General features: G+C 36.1%; 1 protein-coding gene and 1 long non-coding RNA gene across 5 annotated transcripts; one reads left to right on the top strand and one right to left on the bottom strand.

The window, feature by feature from the left end:
• On the top strand, positions 1 to 18,122 carry tpm4a (tropomyosin 4a). Of its 4 annotated transcripts, none has more exons than XM_082138256.1 (9): positions 1 to 308; positions 2,040 to 2,165; positions 9,458 to 9,591; positions 11,121 to 11,238; positions 11,322 to 11,392; positions 11,489 to 11,564; positions 11,790 to 11,852; positions 11,934 to 12,003; positions 17,403 to 18,122. In XM_082138256.1, the coding sequence occupies exons 1-9, from the start codon at positions 195 to 197 to the stop codon at positions 17,483 to 17,485; spliced, it is 855 nt and encodes a 284-aa protein (XP_081994382.1). In that variant the 5' UTR covers positions 1 to 194; the 3' UTR covers positions 17,486 to 18,122. The 4 variants fall into 4 exon arrangements, with proteins under 4 accessions (XP_081994382.1, XP_081994381.1, XP_081994384.1 ...); XM_082138255.1 differs by lacking the exon at positions 17,403 to 18,122 and adding an exon at positions 16,148 to 16,357 and having other exon boundaries at positions 2 to 308; XM_082138258.1 differs by lacking the exons at positions 1 to 308; positions 2,040 to 2,165 and adding an exon at positions 4,139 to 4,647.
• Positions 17,381 to 18,814, bottom strand: LOC309475473. The gene is made up of 2 exons (XR_014197667.1): positions 18,707 to 18,814; positions 17,381 to 18,619 (listed from the first exon to the last, which is right to left on the bottom strand). It is a non-coding gene; the product is annotated as an uncharacterized lncRNA (long non-coding RNA).
• Positions 18,815 to 18,873: the final 59 nt, after the last annotated feature.

Here is an 18,873-nt window from a genome sequence, read left to right as displayed (position 1 = left end):
TTATGTAGAGCGATCCAGCATTGCTGGCAGCTCTTGGTTGCAGGCAGCATCAGCTGCATTCTTCTCCTCTCCTAAATCTCCTCGCATCCATTAGCCTGACCACACTTTCGGCTGAAGGACCGAGAACTGCACTTCGTAGCTCGTAGCTCCCTTGAATTTCATATTCGACCCAGACACTAGATCAACCTGCAATCATGGAGGCCATCAAGAAGAAGATGCAGATGCTCAAACTGGACAAGGAGAACGCCATCGACCGGGCAGAGCAGGCCGAGACCGAACAGAAAGCTGCAGAGGAGAAATGCAAGCAGGTAAGAATCAACAAATGCGGGTAGGAATCCAGATTGGTTAAAATGTTCAAACGAAAAGGTCCCAACAAAAAGTGTTGGCATAGGCATCTGTCAAGGCTGAAACTTGACGATTGTAATCAAGGAGAAGTTTGCCAAGACCTCATACTTGAAAACCAAGAATGCATTTGAGCTGCAATTCTGGGTTCTTTCGCAGCACTGGCTACTTATTTTGCACAATTATGTAGGAATCCTATAAAAAAATCTGTAACAATCTGACCTAACAATGAACAATACTTTTACGTCATTTATTAAGCTTGCATATTCTAATACATTATTAACATTAAATGTTTGCATGATAACACGAGTTGAAGTAACAATGTACGTTATTTATAGTTTAACATTAATCATATAATGTTGTATAACATATAATAATAAACTGTAGGTTAAAAGATTGTGAATTATATTATATAAAATATATTTATTTTATTGACCAATTGGTTTGTTTGTTTTAAGTGTACACACTTGGAAAACATATTGCTCTTTGTAAATAGACAAATACCTTAGTAAATTAATATTAGCTAAAGATCAATCCATGTCTTCCACCATCCAGAACACCTAAGGTTATAAATGGACAAGAGAGGTCAGGCTGTCTGGAATCCCAGAAGATTAACAGATCCTCTCTTTAACACAAGAACCCAGCCAAACTGATAGCCTTAGATAGCAAAGTGTTTGTGAGAGTTTATCTCACTTACTGCCATATGACAGCTTACCTCAGACTAAAATTAGTTATCTGCTGTCCACTAAAGAGAGTAGGCCTATGATATAATGTGGGTGACCAAATCCATTTTTTATATCTATTCATTTCTTAAAATGTACACATTATTTTGTAATAAAATTGTTGATAATATTACGAGGGATAATATTATAGAGGTTGATAGTATTCTCAAAATGACCATATCCAGTGTTGGAGAAAGTTACTTTTAAAAGTAACTCGTTACAATATTGCGTTACTGCCTTAAAAAAGTAACTAATTGCATTACGCAGTTCCTTTTTTATGGAAAGTAATGTGTTACGTAACCTTTTCTCACCTAGGCTGGGCTTGCTTGTTTGTTTTTTAATAACAGAAAAAAAAATACAAGCTCTATTCTAAAGGCCCTTTGACACCAAAAGTGAAATGAATAAAAATTCATGTCTGTACAGTAGAGGTCAATAAATGAGTAAACAATTTAACTTGCTTTACTTATTTGAAAAAGTAACTCAGATATTTTGTTGTAAATGTTAAAGTATTGTGTTACTTTTCTCATTACTTTTAAAAAGTTTACTATACGAATCGGATTACGTAACTTAAGTTACTTGTAACGCATTACCCCAACACTGACCATACCAGATTTTTTTTAAATCTTTACTTATTTGAAAAGTAACTCAGATATTTTGTTGTAAATGTAAAAGTAATGCGTTACTTTAAAAAAAGTAATCGGATTACATAACTTAAGTTACTTGTTATGTGTTACCCCCAACACTGATCATACCAGAAAGTTTTTTGTCTTTACTTAAAAGGTAACTCAGATATATTGTTGTAAATGTAAAAGTAATGCATTACTTTACTCATTACTTTAAAAAAGTAATCGGATTAAGTTACTTGTTATGTGTAACAACACTGACCATACCAGAAATATATTTTTTATGGACATTTGGGATATTCCCTTAAATGATGCTAAATTGTGATATGTTTACTCACTCTCCCTCATAAAGCTGGATGATGAGCTGGTCGGCTTGCAGAAAAAGCTCAAACAAACCGAAGATGAACTGGACAAGTACTCAGAGGCCCTGAAGGACGCTCAGGAGAAACTCGAACTGTCTGAGAAAAAAGCTGCTGACGTAAGTGATGCACAGGGTTCAGTAAAACAGACTCAGACATGAGTCCTCTACGATAAACAACTCGAGTCATAGCTTTGCTATGATGCTTTCACTTCCTGTCAACCCAGCCGGTCCATTTCAGGGTCACGGCACCATTTCACAGTGCTTCAAATGGGGATTTATAGGGCAATAAAAAGTTTTACCTCAATAAAAAACATGTCAACACAAGAATCTTTTAAAATACCTCTTTCCTCAGGTGTACTTCTGTAATGCCTTGAAGCGAACACATTGCTCATTAAAGAGATAATTTTAAGGTTTAAACGCACAAATTGGCTACTTTTAAGTTTAAATGAATCAAAGCGCAGTGCGTTCCACCTGTAAGAACGTGTTTGGCCTTGGGACGAATGAGAAAATGGTCGTAATCACACCTGCATTGTTCTGAAGTGGTCCATCCTGTCCGTCTCTCAGATAAGCTCAGGTTACTCCTCACAATGTGACCTCGAAGGAAATGACTGCATAGTTTGAGAAGGAAGCCGAGGAGGGGCAAATCGGTTGTTTGTGAATCCTTAATGATTCCAGCATGGGGGTAAATCCAGTTGCGAAAGAGAGATGTTCTTCATGTTGTCATTGACCTCAAAATACTTATATAGGACACACCGTGACATCAAACTTTATTCAATAAGTGCAGTACAAATGAGTAAGATTCATTTCCTGTAGAATATTCTGAGAGGCTGGAACTGGGGATACAAGCACATTTTCGAGTTCTTTGGAGCATTGCCCTGAAAATGTGTTCCAGAGAAGCCACATGTCATGCATTAGAGGAAACTGTAAACTAATTATACATCTGCATTCACAACGCCAAAGAAGTAGGTAAGATAAGTTCACCAACTTTTTTGAGGCCTGTAACTGATAAGTCGGGGGAACAGCAGGGGAGACTGGGACTTCGGTTGCAGTGTAAAAGCTCAGGAATCCCAAGAATGCAGCGAAAGCAAACACAGAGGGCCACACTCCTGTGACTAATGAAATCAATGCTCCCAGATCGCTGGCTCGTCTTTAGAACAAAAGCACACTTTTGTGGAAAGTGTGTGACAGAAGAAGTGGTGTGTAACGTCAAGATTTGAGGTTTTAATTGCGGGGGTTGTAATAGAAAACTTGTGTGTAATTGCAGCAATCAATTTGTAAGTGAAATCAACAACCTGCAGTGAGAGTGCTTTACGCTTTTCAACTAATTTGAGTTATAAATTTTGATGTTTTGAATTGAATTATGATTGTTCTCATGTTTACAGTGTGTATCCCAAAATATTTTTTCCTTAAAAGAAGTGAAATGGACATACTGTTAAAAAATGTTTTGTCAGGTAACGTAAAAATCTAAAACTGCATGTATTCAAAAATATTATTTTATATGATTAAATCAACCTAAATACATTAATTTACAATAGCGGAAGTGTTATTTCTACCTAATCTAAACCTTAAAGGTGAGTGTTTCTTGAATAAGGCTGTCTCAGAAAACTCCCAAGAAATTATATAAAGTTATTAGATATTACAATAATATAACTTAATTAAAATGATGGCTAAACAGCTCAAATAAAGGTGTACAACATGAAAACTGCAATTTTATTTCTTTTTTTTTTTTACCCATCAGCTACTGTAAAAACAGTCTTGAAACGTCTGAAATGAAGAAATTGTGGTTCATTTAAAATATATTTGCATGTAAAATTTCTGTTTAAAATGTTTTTACAGTGTGGCATAAAGCCATTAAAATATTTAAAATAAAAACTATTAACAAAAAACAGTCAAGATTAAAAAACATTACAAATAAAAATAAGACTATTAACGACAAGCTCTAAAAGTACGTTTTTGAATACATTTTGACAAGAGAAAGAAGTAATTAACATAAAATGAGCCCGAATTGTGACTCAGTGGTTGCCCCGCCCACAATGACGTCACGGGGACTTCACTTTTCCACAGTTACATTGAAACTTTTCTGCAGAAGTTCTACCTCCTTACATTCTCTCACATTCCAATGACTCCATGAGACAGAAGTAACCTCCTGCGAAGACATTTTCATTGAACCGTTTTGTATTGATCCGGACTGGGAAGAATTTGGATTGCACATTTCGTGTCGTTTTCACTCCTTTTTTTTCTTCTTCTTTACACTGGCCATCCAACTACAGCGCCATTCCGTTATTTTTTAAAATCCCATATTCGGGATTATATATATTTTTAGGCTTTTCAATTTTGAAGTATTTATTTTTTTATAGCTTTTTGAGTTTTTTTGTTGTTGTATTTGCACATCGTTTTATTTTTCCTGACCAAAGTCGCGGCTCGTTTTGTTTTCTAGTTGTAAATATAATATAATAAAGTATCTAAAATGACAGGTGTGACTTCTTTGGACGCAGTGAAGAGAAAGATCCAGACTTTGCAGCAGCAGGCGGATGACGCAGAAGATCGAGCTTTGGTTCTACAGCGCGAGCTGGACAATGAGCGCGAGCTCAGGGAGAAAGTGAGACAAATCTTCATATTTCTTTGTTCTTACTTACCGTCTTTACACTCTCCGGATTCTTGAACGCGTTACCTCTGTGAACTGTTCCAAAAAAAGCTCCCGGGCTCCGCTGAAGACTATAATTGTATGTTTAGGTGAACAGTGAGACCTGGATGCAGACGTGAGGTTGTGGAATGAAAGGCGTTGGTCCAAGGGACAGTCCGACCCCAAAATCTGCCTTTGGGCAGTTGTTAGGCCTCACTGTTTTCTCATACAGGTTTATTACACTTCCACCCCGTTATTTTAGTCCTAAAATCATTTTAATTTACATAATTAACTATTTATTTGTTTTAACTAACAATTGCTACATTTGAGTAAATTTTTTACAAAGAATTGCGTTATTTACCTACTTAGTAGGCTATTTTCTTATTTCCCTAGGTAGGGCTTTTGTAATTCTTAAAATATTTACTTAAAGATTATCTACACTAAAAATATCTATATTTTTTGGTCACAACTTTTGTCACATCAGCTTAGATAATTTATGTAATTTATTTTTAATATATAATTATGTCAATTAACTCAAAATTTTAAGGCAACCACGTTTTAAAACAAAGCTTTTGTAAAACCAACAGTATGTTTTACAGTATCTGTCTGTCTGTCTGTCTATCTATCTATCTATCTATCTATCTATCTATCTATCTATCTATCTATCTATCTATCTATCTATCTATCTGTCTGTCTGTCTGTCTGTCTGTCTGTCTGTCTGTCTGTCTATCTATCTATCTATCTATCTATCTATCTATCTATCTATCTATCTATCTATCTATCTATCTATCTGTCTGTCTGTCTGTCTGTCTGTTAATGAGATATGTCTTATATCCTAATCTGACTCTTAAAATTGACTTTCATTGGTATAATCGAATGTATTCAGCCATAAAAACTTCAATCCAACAGGACAGTAAAACAAAGTAAAAATAGTTATTGCAGTAATTGGAGTGATTTCTACCTAATATGTTGGTGTAATGGGGTCAAATAGTATTTTTTTGTTAATTTAGATGAAGAACATGGCAAAATGTTGCATGTGAGGACATTTCCTTGATACCAAGATGCTTAAGGAAGCCCCCCTCCCCCACAGTCCTTGGAGGATTTAGATGCTCCATTTTATACAATTTTCTGAGTCATCCCTTGTGAAGCCCTTAATTGTCAAGCTGTTGTAAGGAATTCGGCCAGAAACCTACCGTCTGTTTTTCCTCATTTGAACTCCTGTTTTTGCGCAACCGATGAATAATTGTTTGTGGATCTTTCTTAGAAGTTAAAAATGTGATTTTGTTGCATTCAAGAACGACCCAAAGGATGTCCCATCCTGAGCTCCCAAAGGAACTGAGTCAGGATGTTGTCTCTTGCTCCACATTGGAGTTTCCTGTGGTCCTTCTTCATACTCAAATGACCATGCAGATATGCAGGAAGCTGGCACTGCTTAAGAAAAGTCCTGTTCTTCTAGTGTTTGTAGATCAATAGTGTGTCTTTGTCTAGGATCTGTTGCCTTTTACATTTAATGGAGAAATGTTAGGGAGGTCCATGATCCCATCATTCTTCTAAATCAACTCCCTTCTTTCTCTCTTAGGGTTTTGCTTTGAGTCAGACACTTCTAATACAATTTTTGCTGACTTTACTTTCATAAGTGGGAGTTTTCCCACTCTCAGTGTGACAGAATGCTGCTGGACTTGGTCATGAGTCATGACGTGACCAATGACCTCTCCATGATGGTCATAATTTATGTAAGGCATAATTCACAGTGGGGTTAAAAGTCAAGAACATGACTATGAACATATGTGAAGCCTGTACAAAGACCATTAGGAAATTGGTAAATAAGTAAAGGAAGATAAAGAAATGCTCCTCAAATTTGCATCGACTGCTTCCCATGGTGTTGAAAATGATATCAAGACCTTCTTTGCATATCTTTTCAAAGTTTAGTTACACAAGTGGTTGCTTACTTCACAATACTCCTACAGTCTTCTGCTTTTCTTTGCATTAGTTTAGAAATAACTAATAATTTTGCATCTCCAACTCTCTCTTTGACTGTTTTACCAGTAAGCCACTTTATAATAGTAACTTGTATTGACTGAAAAGGAGCCTGTACTTCATTTCCACTGTTCATTTTCATCTGATAGGCCTTATTTTCATAATATCAGCCCATAAAAAGGTCATTAGTGGATAGTCAAAGGATTGTGTTCGTCTCAAGTGTTTGCTCAATGTCACGTACGATAGTACTGTGCCTCAGGAAGTTGACAGCAGAAGTCCCAGGTGATTCCCCCACATTTCAACCCTAAACGTATAATTGGACATGGACGTCACTTCGTCACTAACTAGATCTGAGTGTATTGTGGTGTAAATAGGCCTGGGAATCCATAGATCTGGGAATGTCGCCGTCTCATATCACACATATGCGTGTTTGGGTTTGTCTTGTACGCGATAATAATGTTCAAGGCTGCGTCCAGACGCTTCTCGATAACATATGGCTTTATTTTTATTTTTTGTGCTATTCTTCAGCCTTTAAAACTTTTTGGCACTTCACCACTAGCATTCTCCAGAGCTTGTTTTACCATATATGGCTAAAGCAACCAGGGAGCGCAGTGACTAAGGAAAGGGCACGGCTCATGAGGGAGTATCCTGACCCTGAACTGAATGAGCATGTTGGGAGGGGAGAGGATGTGGAGTGTGTCCATTTCCTGTGCATTTTTCTCCTCCCCTCTCTGGCTCTCTTTTATTCGAAAGGGGGTTAACTTCCTACTCCCGTGATGTGTTGGTGAAATATGTGTGAATAAATGTTCATTTGACCCCTTCTTTAATGATGTCAATCTTGAATAGCGTATTCATTGGCGTTTTGTGAGATATAGTCATATTGCAAGATACAAACTCACACATTGCAAAATATAAAGTCGGATGCAAGAAACATTATAGCTTGAAATCAAACATTATATTTCATAATTATGACTTTATTTCTTGTAATTGTGAGATATAAAGTTAGATTTTAAGATATAAAGTCACTGACAGTTCCAAGACAGCAACTGTTGTGTCGGCCCAGATCCGGCCCACATCTAGTACACGTGGAATCCACACGAACCAGATGTGGGCCGGATCCAGGCCGACACTATGTTGCTGTCTGAGTTGGTTTGAACAAGTTATTAAAGGGATAGTTCACCCAAAAATGAAAATTCTGTCATTTACTCACCCTCACCTTCCAAATCTGTATGAATTTCTTTCTTCTGTTGAACACAAAAGAAGATATTTTGAAGAATGTTGGTAACCAGACTGTTGATGGGCCCCATTGACTTCCATAGTATGAAAAAAGAAATACTATGGAAGTCAAGGGGGCCCATCAACTGTTTACCGTATTTTCCGGACTATAAGTCGCTCCGGAGTATAAGTCGCATCAGTCAAAAAATGCATCATGAAGAGGAAAAAAAACATATATAAGTCGCACTGGACTATAAGTCGCATTTATTTAGAAATTTATTTCACCAAATCCAAGACCAAGAACAGACATTTAATCTGGAAAGGCAAGTTATTCAACTACACAGAACAACAGGCTGAATAGGTGTCCGGTATGTTAACGCAATACATTAACAGTTATTCAGCTACACAATAGCATAAAGAACATATGGCTGAATAGGCTAAATTAACATAAGCCAGCGAGTCCAACAAGCAAGTTACCAGTAAACAAGTTCACCAAGCTCCCGCGATCTCATTCCACATCATTTTCTTCATCCTTGGTGTCGCTTTTGAACAACTCCGCCAACTAGAACGCCCTCTCGCGGCTGTAGATGATAATGTTTTCTCTTGGTTCATCTCAGTCTGAATTAATTTTGATATTTAAGTCGCACCTGAATATAAGTCGCAGGACCAGCCAAACGATGAAAAAAAGTGCGACTTATAGTCCGGAAAATACGGTAGTTACCAGCGTTCTTCAAATATCTTCTTTAATGTTCAGCAGAAGAAAGAAACAACTTGAGGGTGAGTAAATGATGGCTTTTTGTGTGAACTATCCCTTTAAATCACATTGTGAGATATAAATATAGGACAGTTGATTTGGACAAGTTATAAAGTCACCATTATGAGAAAAAAAGTTGGCATTATGAGAATATAATTCGCAACTATGAAAAGAAAAACATTATGTTATGAGTCAGAGGCCTATACTATGATCTATTACATACATTTTTGTTTGATAAAGATCTTTTTATTCCATCCAGTAGCAAACCAGCTACAAAAAAAGCTTAAAGTATATAAAAGCTTGTAGTGAGGCTCTGACTCAAAACAAAGATGTGATTAGAAAATGGACGATATGCTCTCTTTGACTTTTCCCTGATGCCTCTTAAAGTTTAAACCCAGATACAGTTTCCTGGCAGCGAGATTTTCCTAGCGTTCTGTGAGAACTGTGCGCTTGCTCAGCTGAAGCGTCTGCAGTGCGAGAGCCACTGTGATATTTGTCATAATTATAGTTGCAATTATCAGTGCAGTAAGTGGGTTGGTTTGGCTGTGAGGTCTCTTTAAAACTGAAAAATGTCACAGAGGCACCATTGTGCTCATTATGAGGCCAATCTTTGTTTGAATCACAACGGGAGGTGGTGGTCGTAAAGGGCATACAAATGTTTTTTCTTTTGCAGTTGATTGTGCTTTGAGCAAAAACTTATGAAAATGGCATCATTGGTAGAATCCCCAAAGACCTGAAAAAACACCAGAGCGTTATTTTATATCATAAATGTACATTACTGCTACATTTAAAGTCGGTCTATAATTGTATATAAGTAACCTTTGACCTTTTCTTTGACAGGCTGAGGGTGATGTGGCGGGCCTGAACCGCAGAATTCAGCTGGTGGAGGAGGAACTGGATCGGGCTCAGGAGAGGCTGGGTACTGCACTGCAGAAACTGGAAGAGGCGGAGAAAGCAGCAGACGAGAGCGAGAGGTCAGTGGAAACCATTAATTTATGAATAATGATGGAAGGAATGAATTGCTGTGCTTTTGGTGAAAACTACATGGCTTCTGTGGACCAAACACCTTTTTCTCGTTGGAAAACAATCCACAAAAATTGTACGGAATTCATTTTCAAGAGAAATTGTGGTTGGAGAGGGTTTTACCTATGGAAGCAGACCTACCTTTTATTATTTAATATATAAATAATTTAATATATAAATACATACACTGTAAAACATATGATCAATAAGTAATCATAACTCATCAAAATAAGTAAAGCAATTTTCTACTTTTTTATGTTATACAAGATTCAACACATTTTTTTAAAGTCAGTTTAATGTAATTTAAGTTGAAATGACTTAAACATCCAAGTTTATTGTACTTAAAAAATTTAAGGCAGCAACTTTTTTTTTTTTACACTGTATTAAGAACCAATGATATTCATATTAAAGGGATACTTTACCGTTTTTTCATATTAAACTATGTTATTCCCTTAACTAAGACGAGTTGATACATACCTCTCTCGTCTCAGTGCGTGCACTAAATCCCTCTGTCTTGCGGCGAAACTTTGTTAGCCCAGTTCATTTAATATGGGCCAAGCAGAGAAGCTACCAAACACCTCCACGTTTTCCCTATTTAAATACAGTTACTCGCGAAGTGTAACTCGACCTTAGGACGGTGACACAAAACAAAACGTTGCGCTTTTCTAAGCGTGTAAAATGGATAACTATTTTGTATGGCGGAATACCAGAGCAAGTGCTTGTAAGCACTTCGACTTGGCGCAGTAATATCTTCACTAGAGGGAGCGGGGGCCGGTGAGAGGATTTTTCACGAGTGAAGATATTACTGCGCCGAAGTCGAAGTGCTTACAAGCACTTGCTATGGTATTCCGCCATACAAAATAGTTATCCATTTTACACGCTTAGAAAAGCGCAACGTTTTGTTTTGTGTCACCGTTCTAGGTCGAGTTACACTTCGCGAGTAACTGTATTTAAATAGGGAAAACGTGGAGGTGTTTGGTAGCTTCTCTGCTTGGCCCATATTAAATGAACTGGGCTAACAAAGTTTCGCCGCAAGACAGAGGGATTTAGTGCACGCACTGAGACGAGAGAGGTATGCATCAACTCGTCTTAGTTAAGGGAATAACATAGTTTAATATGAAAAAACGGTAAAGTATCCCTTTAAGCTTGAGCAAACAGGAAATTCATGATTTTCCATGAATTTTCATAAATTCAATGCTTGGAAATCACCCTTATGTTGAAGATTCCATGAATTGGTCAAACCAGTTGACAAATAGTTTTGAATATTCATTAGCAAATCTGTCTAAATCAAAAATCAAAACCTTATTCATTAATTGCACACGACTGGAAAGGTGGTGGAAATTCATTGGTCAATTCTCATTTCCAGATTTCAGGACCATTTTAATTATGAAATAAAGATCTTGCGTTAGCAAATTTGTTGATCTGCATTAACTGAAGAGGTCATCAATGATGTCTCGCTCACCGCTTGTTTCACCTCCAGAGGCATGAAGGTAATTGAGAACCGCGCCATGAAGGACGAAGAGAAGATGGAGATCCAGGAGATGCAGCTGAAAGAGGCTAAACACATTGCAGAGGAGGCCGACCGCAAATACGAAGAGGTGAGGTACAAGCGCCTAGAGGAACACCACTTCCAGATGTTTGACATTTGAAGCTCTTCGTTTGAACACCATCTTTGCTACAGGTGGCCCGTAAACTGGTGATTCTCGAGGGCGAGCTGGAGCGAGCCGAGGAGAGAGCCGAAGTCGCTGAATGGTATCGTCTACCTATTCTCACGCTTTAAATAGACTAGAATGTGAATGTTTGTTGCTTGACCAGTTAAAACATTGTTTTCTGTTCAAATACCTCCAGCAAAGCTAGTGATTTGGAGGAGGAATTGAAAAACGTTACCAACAACCTTAAATCCCTAGAGGCTCAGGCAGAGAAAGTAAGTCAACATCTCTCTTTTATCTGTTAATATCACAATTTCAGACCTCTATAATAATCATCACTCAACTTCAAAGCCTGATATTCGCTTTGAAACTGAAACATGGTAATTTATGGACTTAAAAGTTCTGACAACACAATAGATCTGAGAGCAATGCATATTTTATTCAATGTTGACAGAAAGTGAAATGGATTTGCTGAATCTGTCTTTGTTTGCATGTTTCAGTACTCAGAAAAAGAAGACAAGTATGAAGAGGAAATCAAAGTTCTTAGTGACAAGCTGAAGGAGGTAAAGAAGTCAACAAATGAGACAAGGTCAAAGATAAGCTGCCCTTTCTCATTCCTTCAACTTCCTTTTTGTGTTTATCAGGCCGAGACCCGTGCTGAGTTTGCCGAGAGATCAGTGACCAAACTGGAGAAATCTATCGATGACCTGGAAGGTATGAACACATTCATTAGTTCTATGAGTTTAATCTGTCTGTTAACTGAGTTTTCTGTGAAGCCAAAAGTTCAACTCTTTTGCAATATTGGGGGAGTTGAACATAGAGGTTCTGTTAACCAGAAAAGCGTGTAGCTGTTTTCAAAACACTGTAGCTCTACCAGGATTGAGTGATGACCTAACTACTGTGGTAGCCATGTAGAATGACAAAGTTGATTCATTTGATTGAATCGGTTTGTTTTAAGGATTTGTTTTAGTGAATCACTTCATTCAATTGGTTCATTTCAGTGAACTTGTTCTAAAATATTCACAGTAGCTGTTTTCAAAACACTGTTGCTTTTCCAGGAATTAGATATTTTCTCCAAGGTAAGTGCGGAGGTTAGCGCGGGGAAAAAACATTGGTAAAGATGATTTTGTTAACCGGTTAGACTAGTCATTTGTTCAATAATTAATCGTTTCTCCAATAATTAGTGTGTATAGCATGACAAAAAGCTGGGAAAGTTGATTCATTTCAGTGAATCGGTTGATTCAGATGGCTCGTTTGAGCAAATCGTTTCATTCAGTCAGAATCAACTAGATTTGAGTGGTCTGTTTTAGTGAATTGCTTCATTCAGAAAAAAATACCTGGGGCCGTATGTATAAAGCCACTCAGAGTAAAATTTTTGTCTCAAGTCTGTCAAAATTCTAAGAATGATGTCATTTTACTTTTATTCCTAGACTTAAGAATAAGTGTGATTCATAAAGGTTCCTAAGTGTCAAGACTAGGTCTCAGCTCCTAAATTATTTAAGACAGCTGAAGAGGTCTCTTAACCTAGTTAGGAGTAACAAGATGGCAGCAGAGAGGAGGCGGCCACGCACTTTTCAATGAAAATATGATGTATTGGAGTTACAGTAAATGATGACGGAGTTGATTTTATAGCAATGAAATAAAAAGGAAAGTAATAATTACATTGTTGCTGACTGGAAAAAAGCAGCAGTGCACCGGTGATGACTTGAGCTCATCATTCCACAGTAAGCAGGGTCTTAATAGCACTATTGTGGCACTGACCACATTAAATACAGTAGTGGCTAAAAGTGATGTGCAGAGTTTTTTTTTATTTTTTTTTTATGACCCTACAAGTTTGCTTAAACCATCAAAATATAAGGAAAATAAAACTTAGTGAAGATATTTATCTGACAAATTATGACTAAGTCAGGTCACTTTTTACAGTACAGATTGTTTCAAAGCAGCTTTACAGTGATAACAGGAAAATAATGCAACAAAGTTAGTTTGGGCTGTACAGCAGCTCTAGAAGAAAATAGTGTCATTGTGCAGCTTAAGTTAGTTCAATGATGATTAATTTCCATTGTAAAAGATCATTAGTTATCTATTTAGTTCATTATACAGCTGCTCTGAGAAAACAGTGATGTCATTGTTCAGCCCAGTTCAGTTCTCAGACAATGGTGTCAATCCAGGCAGATCAATAATATTGTTGAAAAAAGGGCTAACTACACCAACAGGTTTTTTTTTTTTTTTTTTACTAAAAAGCTCACAGGATAAGAAAAAAATCATACATTGTCTGCAACATAGTCAGTTATTAATATTTCATTGTCCTCTCTTGTTCATTTGTTTGACAGCCTTGGCTAAAAATGATGTCTGTACAGTTTGACATGTTTCATTGTGTTATCACAAATAAACAATTGACTCCAAGCACAACTACACAATATGCGTACAAAATCTTTAACACATTTGTAACCCTATTTGAATGAAGGGTGAGTGTCAATTTTCCTTGGCCTCACTTTTGGTCAATACTATATGGCAGTTCTTTGACTTTCCAATTGATCTTCAAATCTCGCAGTAAAATAAAGCCACTTTATTGAGTATTTCGGGCTTTCCTGAGTTGTTGGATCCATTGATGGAACTCATGTTTGCATAATTGCTCCAACTGTGAATGAGGAGACACGCATCAATAGAAAAGGGTTTCCACAGCATAAATACTAATTTGTGATAATTTTGCACAATGCACTGCAAAACATTTTTTAAAATAAATTTAAATATTAAAGCTTCAGTGTCTTAATTAAATTATTTTATTATAATTAGATTAAATGATTGGTGTCATGCTGCAGTGACCTCATCCTTGCAGGCTCACAATTGGCTGATTCAGTGGTTGAGGGCGGCCATTTTGGGTTGACATCATTGTAGTCCTTAGTTTACAACACTTAAGTCCCACTTCAGTCAGCACTTAAGAATCAGTCTTATACTTTACTGAAAGTTGCTTTTAGCTGCTTTATAAAAGTCTCCTACTCTTAGAAAAGTCCTACTCTTTACTAAGTATTTTCTGACACTTAAGTCAAAGCTTAAGACTATTCTTAAGAGCATTTCTTAGAAGTTTTATACATACGGGCCCTGGTTCAAACTAGATTTGATTTGTTTGGAGAGTTCATTGTAGTGAATCACTTCATTCAGATGACACAAACTAGCTACAAAACTAGATTTAAATGGTTTGGGTTGTTCATTTTAGAGAATTGCTTTGTTCTGATGGAATGAACTGGTTCAAAAACTAGATTTGACTAGTTTGGAGAGTTGATTTTAGGGAATCACTTCGTTCAGATGACACAAACTAGCCGCCAAAACCAGATTTGATTGGCTTAGGTGGTTCATTTTAGAGAATTGCTTCGTTCTGATGGAATGAACTGGTTCAAAAACTAGATTTGATTAGTTTGTTTGGTTTATTTTAGAGAATTGCTTTGTTCTGATGGAATGAACTGGTTCAAAAACTAGATTTGATTAGTTTGTTTGGTTTATTCTAGAGAATTGCTTCATTCAGATGACACAAACTAGCTACAAAACCAGATTTGATTGGTTTGGGTGGTTGGTTTTAACGAATTGCTTTGTTCTGATGGAATGAACTGGTTCAAAAACCAGATTTGACTAGTTTGGAGAGTTGATTTTAGTGAATCACTTCGTTCAGATGACACAAACTAGCTGCCAAAACCAGGTTTGATTGGCTTAGGTGGTTCATTTTAGAGAATTGCTTCGTTCTGATGGAATGAACTGGTTCAAAAACTAGATTTGACTAGTTTGGAGAGTTCATTTTAGTGAATCACTTCGTTCAGATGACACAAACTAGCTGCCAAAACCAGGTTTGATTGGCTTAGGTGGTTCATTTTAGAGAATTGCTTCGTTCTGATGGAATGAACTGGTTCAAAAACTAGATTTGATTAGTTTGTTTGGTTTATTTGAGAGAATTGCTTTGTTCTGATGAAACTAACTAGTTCAAACTAATTTGCTGATTCATGAATAAACATTCAATTGAGAGAGCACAAAAAACATTTTACATGGATTTTTGTCTTCGACTTTTATGCTGTCATCCTAATAGAAAGAAAAAATGTTAATACTGAAAATCATTTAAAAGCCAATTTTCTTCTTAAATAGATTTAATATACTTAGCATTTTTATCTTAGTAACCTATAATGTAGCTTTTCAAAAAGGTATTTTTTGACTATAGTTTGACTTGGCAAGCATCAATAGACTAATCTGTTCTTATGAACACATCAGTGAAGGTAAGGAAGTGGCTCAATGCACTTTTTACCTTCAGAAATGACAGTGGTGAAGCAGGACCCATTAAAAAGTCCTGAGTGGATGGGGTTTTACAGGTCACAGGCGGGCCATCCTCCCTGTCTATGTAACGGCCATAAAATCTTTTGGAACACATAACACCATATTGTTTTAGAGCCATTTTGTCAGTTCCTGCAGGCTCATGTTTCAAACGCTTGAACCCCTTCACTGGAAGATGATATATTCGACTGACTCAGTATATAGAATTGGTTTAAACAAGCCTGGTTTTCCTTCTGTCCCAAGAGAAATGAAGTATGTCTGTTCCCTACAGCGCCGATCAGCTCTTTACGAGACTGAACTCTGCATTTGCTTAATAAAAGTAGTATATATGAATAGGAAAAGTAACTAGGGAGCATATCTTCTTTGGGCCGGATGGAAATTTTTGTTTTGAACACGATTCGCTTATAGATTTTTACTGGTAGAACATGACCTCTGTGAGTTTCATGTTTAGTCTTCCATTAACTTCTTGTCTTTCTCTTTTTCATTTGGTTTCTGTCCGTTGCTACTTCTCATCCTTCGCTTTCCTGCTTTTCCTGCCGATCTTCAGATGAACTCTATGCTCAGAAGCTGAAGTATAAAGCCATCTCTGAGGAGCTGGACCATGCTCTCAATGACATGACCTCCCTGTAGATCCATCTCTGTCCCGCTCTGATGCATCTCCTGCTTTCTCAAATTTCTTTGCCACTTTCTTCATGCGTGCTTCATTTTCTCCAGTGCATCTTCACTAGTCTCAATAAAACACCCTTGTTTCATTTCAGACTCTCAATCTTCTGTTGTCATTGATAATGTTTCGTTATGAAGATTGGTAAGAGTTTCTGAGTTCATGAAATTCCTGGTAATATCAGGGAATTTTGATATTAGTTTTTTAGACTTAGATTAAATATTTTACTTGATTGTAAATTAATATTTTACTTGATTGTAAATGTATGATTTAAAAAAATATGATTATCCATGAATCATGAATGACTGGATCATTGAAATTCATTTAGTCAAAAAGTGTCAGAACTTTTGGGAAATTTGGTAATTTTACACAAAATATGCTCAATAATTCTCAGCTCAGATCTTATAATGCAGTTTAGAAGAAAAATACATTAAACTTAGAAGAAAATGTATGTAAAATATATAATATAATATCTTCTGTGCAACATACATTAAATATTATACATTTTATTAAATATATTGAATATGATAAAATGTGTTAAATGATATATATTAGAATATATTAAATATTCGTCAGTTTTCTGTACTCTTCTCTTTTATATTCTGATGTCCACAAAGGTGAGGTTACATTTCAGTTTTGTCTGATTTTATGCATGTACCTGTATTTATATCATATTTAAAAAATATGTAATACAATACTAATCTTCACAGTTGAAAGATTCTTCTTTAATCATACACATAAATGCAATCGTAATTAATATTATTACTGACACACTGACCAAGTGCAAGTCAATTAAATTGTGATATTTCTTCTTATAACACTGTGTGGTTGTAGATTAACCCTACACTGTAAATAAAATTATACGATCAATAAGATATGAAAATATGTTTTACATTGCTTTAACGTCAAAATAAGTTAAGCAAAGTTATACAAGATTCAACTAATTTTTTTAATCAGTTTAATGTAATTTAAGTTGAAACGACTTAATCATCCAAGTTGATTGTACTTAAAAATGTAAGGCCGCAACTTTTTTTTACAGTGAAGACCACAAAACTAGTGCACTAAACTGTATTTTCACATAGTATATATGCTTATTAAACAGTCACAGCATCTGACTAATTTATTTATTTTTTTCTTACAGAAAAATTATCTTCTGCAAAAGAAGAAAACCTCGGAATGCATCAAGTGCTGGATCAGACACTTCAGGAGCTGAACAGCTTATAAGAGAGACGATGAGAGAGAACGACGTCCATTTTTACAACATTCCACAAATACTCTCCTTAATTTCAACTCGCTTGCTATTGAGCCCTATTTTCTCACAGAAAAAATAAATAATTTAAATTTTGGTCTGAGGCAGGTATTTCTTTTTTTCGCTTTTATCCAAGATGGCTCGACATCGCTGCTTTCCAAAGTTAGCCAAACAACCTGAGGTGCTAATTTCCCCACTGAAACAACGTTATTACCTTATGACATACCACATGAACAGTGAATATGCTAATGTGCTCAGCAGAAATTCACTTGGAGTTTTGATATTAATGTAAATGAAGACGTTGATGAGGGCGTTTTCAATGCAGTGTTTCTCATAAGTACATCATGAGCTCCACCTACTGGCCATAGGATGCACTGCAGTACATTACTCCATTGAAAATGCGATGGTGTCTTACCATGGTATATGTCAAAGTGCCTGGGTATTTTTGTGGAACCACCACGAAATGGGACCAAACAAAGACCAAAGAAATATGATCTATTCCCTAGACATTTCTGTGAATGCGTTGTCGCTTTTTTTCTTCTGTCAAATGACCATTTCAAAATGCCTCAAACGCTTTTCTATTTTCTGTGTAATAAATTTTTATAAAAAGTCTGTTTGTGGGGTAGACGTTTGATTATTTTCCAGAATTGTCCAATTAGATGAATAATTGATCCTCATTTAATGGATTTTACAGAAGTTATAAATTATGCCTTGTATTTTTTATTTTTGCCTATGGAGTTTGTGAGAAACATCTCGCACAAAGTGACACTTTCAGTAAATGCCTATCAGTATATTACCAGACACAAAACTAAGAACAACAGTGACATTTGCATCGTTCATAACGTGAATCTACACTGTAAAAAATTATTTGCATGCTTTATCACAACATTTTTTCTTTTGTCAAAACAACTTAGATAATTTATGTGGTTCAGATAACATAATATTTTGAGTTTCTGTTTATTAAACCAATATCCTTTTTTATATCAATGAACTTAACATTTTAAGGCTACCAGGTTAAACCAACAATAATGTTTACAGTGTTCGAATCCCACCACAGTTTCGCTCATGCATATTAATTACGTTATGTGACGTTTGTCGAGCAGACCTACCTGATTCGCTCAAAGGTTAAGGGAGCGCTGGAAGGCTTGTCTAATGAATATAAATGACGTTGTGTGACGTTTATGGAGCAGGCCTACCTGATTTGCTGAATGGTAAGTGCGGCTTGCCTCATGAATATTAATTAGCATGTCGATCCAGGAAGTTAAACGGCGTAATTAATATTTATTATATAAAGTCATACGTCACAGTGCACACAAATCAAAAGTACTTGTTTGTAAACTCATTATATTATTTAACCAGAGAC

The sequence above is a fragment of the Leuciscus leuciscus genome (assembly GCF_965113295.1).
Source record: "Leuciscus leuciscus genome assembly, chromosome: 15".
NCBI lineage: Eukaryota > Metazoa > Chordata > Actinopteri > Cypriniformes > Leuciscidae > Leuciscus > Leuciscus leuciscus.
This window is presented reverse-complemented; position numbering and strand designations above follow the sequence as displayed.

What these genes read in the sequence shown, in the direction of transcription:
- tpm4a (XM_082138256.1), top strand. Translation starts at nt 195, where the DNA reads ATGGAGGCCATCAAGAAGAAGATGCAGATGCTCAAACTGGACAAGGAG. An exon ending in CTGAGAAAAAAGCTGCTGAC is followed by an intron (nt 2,166 to 9,457) that starts GTAAGTGATGCA and finishes TTTCTTTGACAG; the next exon opens with GCTGAGGGTGATGTGGCGGG. An exon ending in TTAGTGACAAGCTGAAGGAG is followed by an intron (nt 11,853 to 11,933) that starts GTAAAGAAGTCA and finishes TGTGTTTATCAG; the next exon opens with GCCGAGACCCGTGCTGAGTT.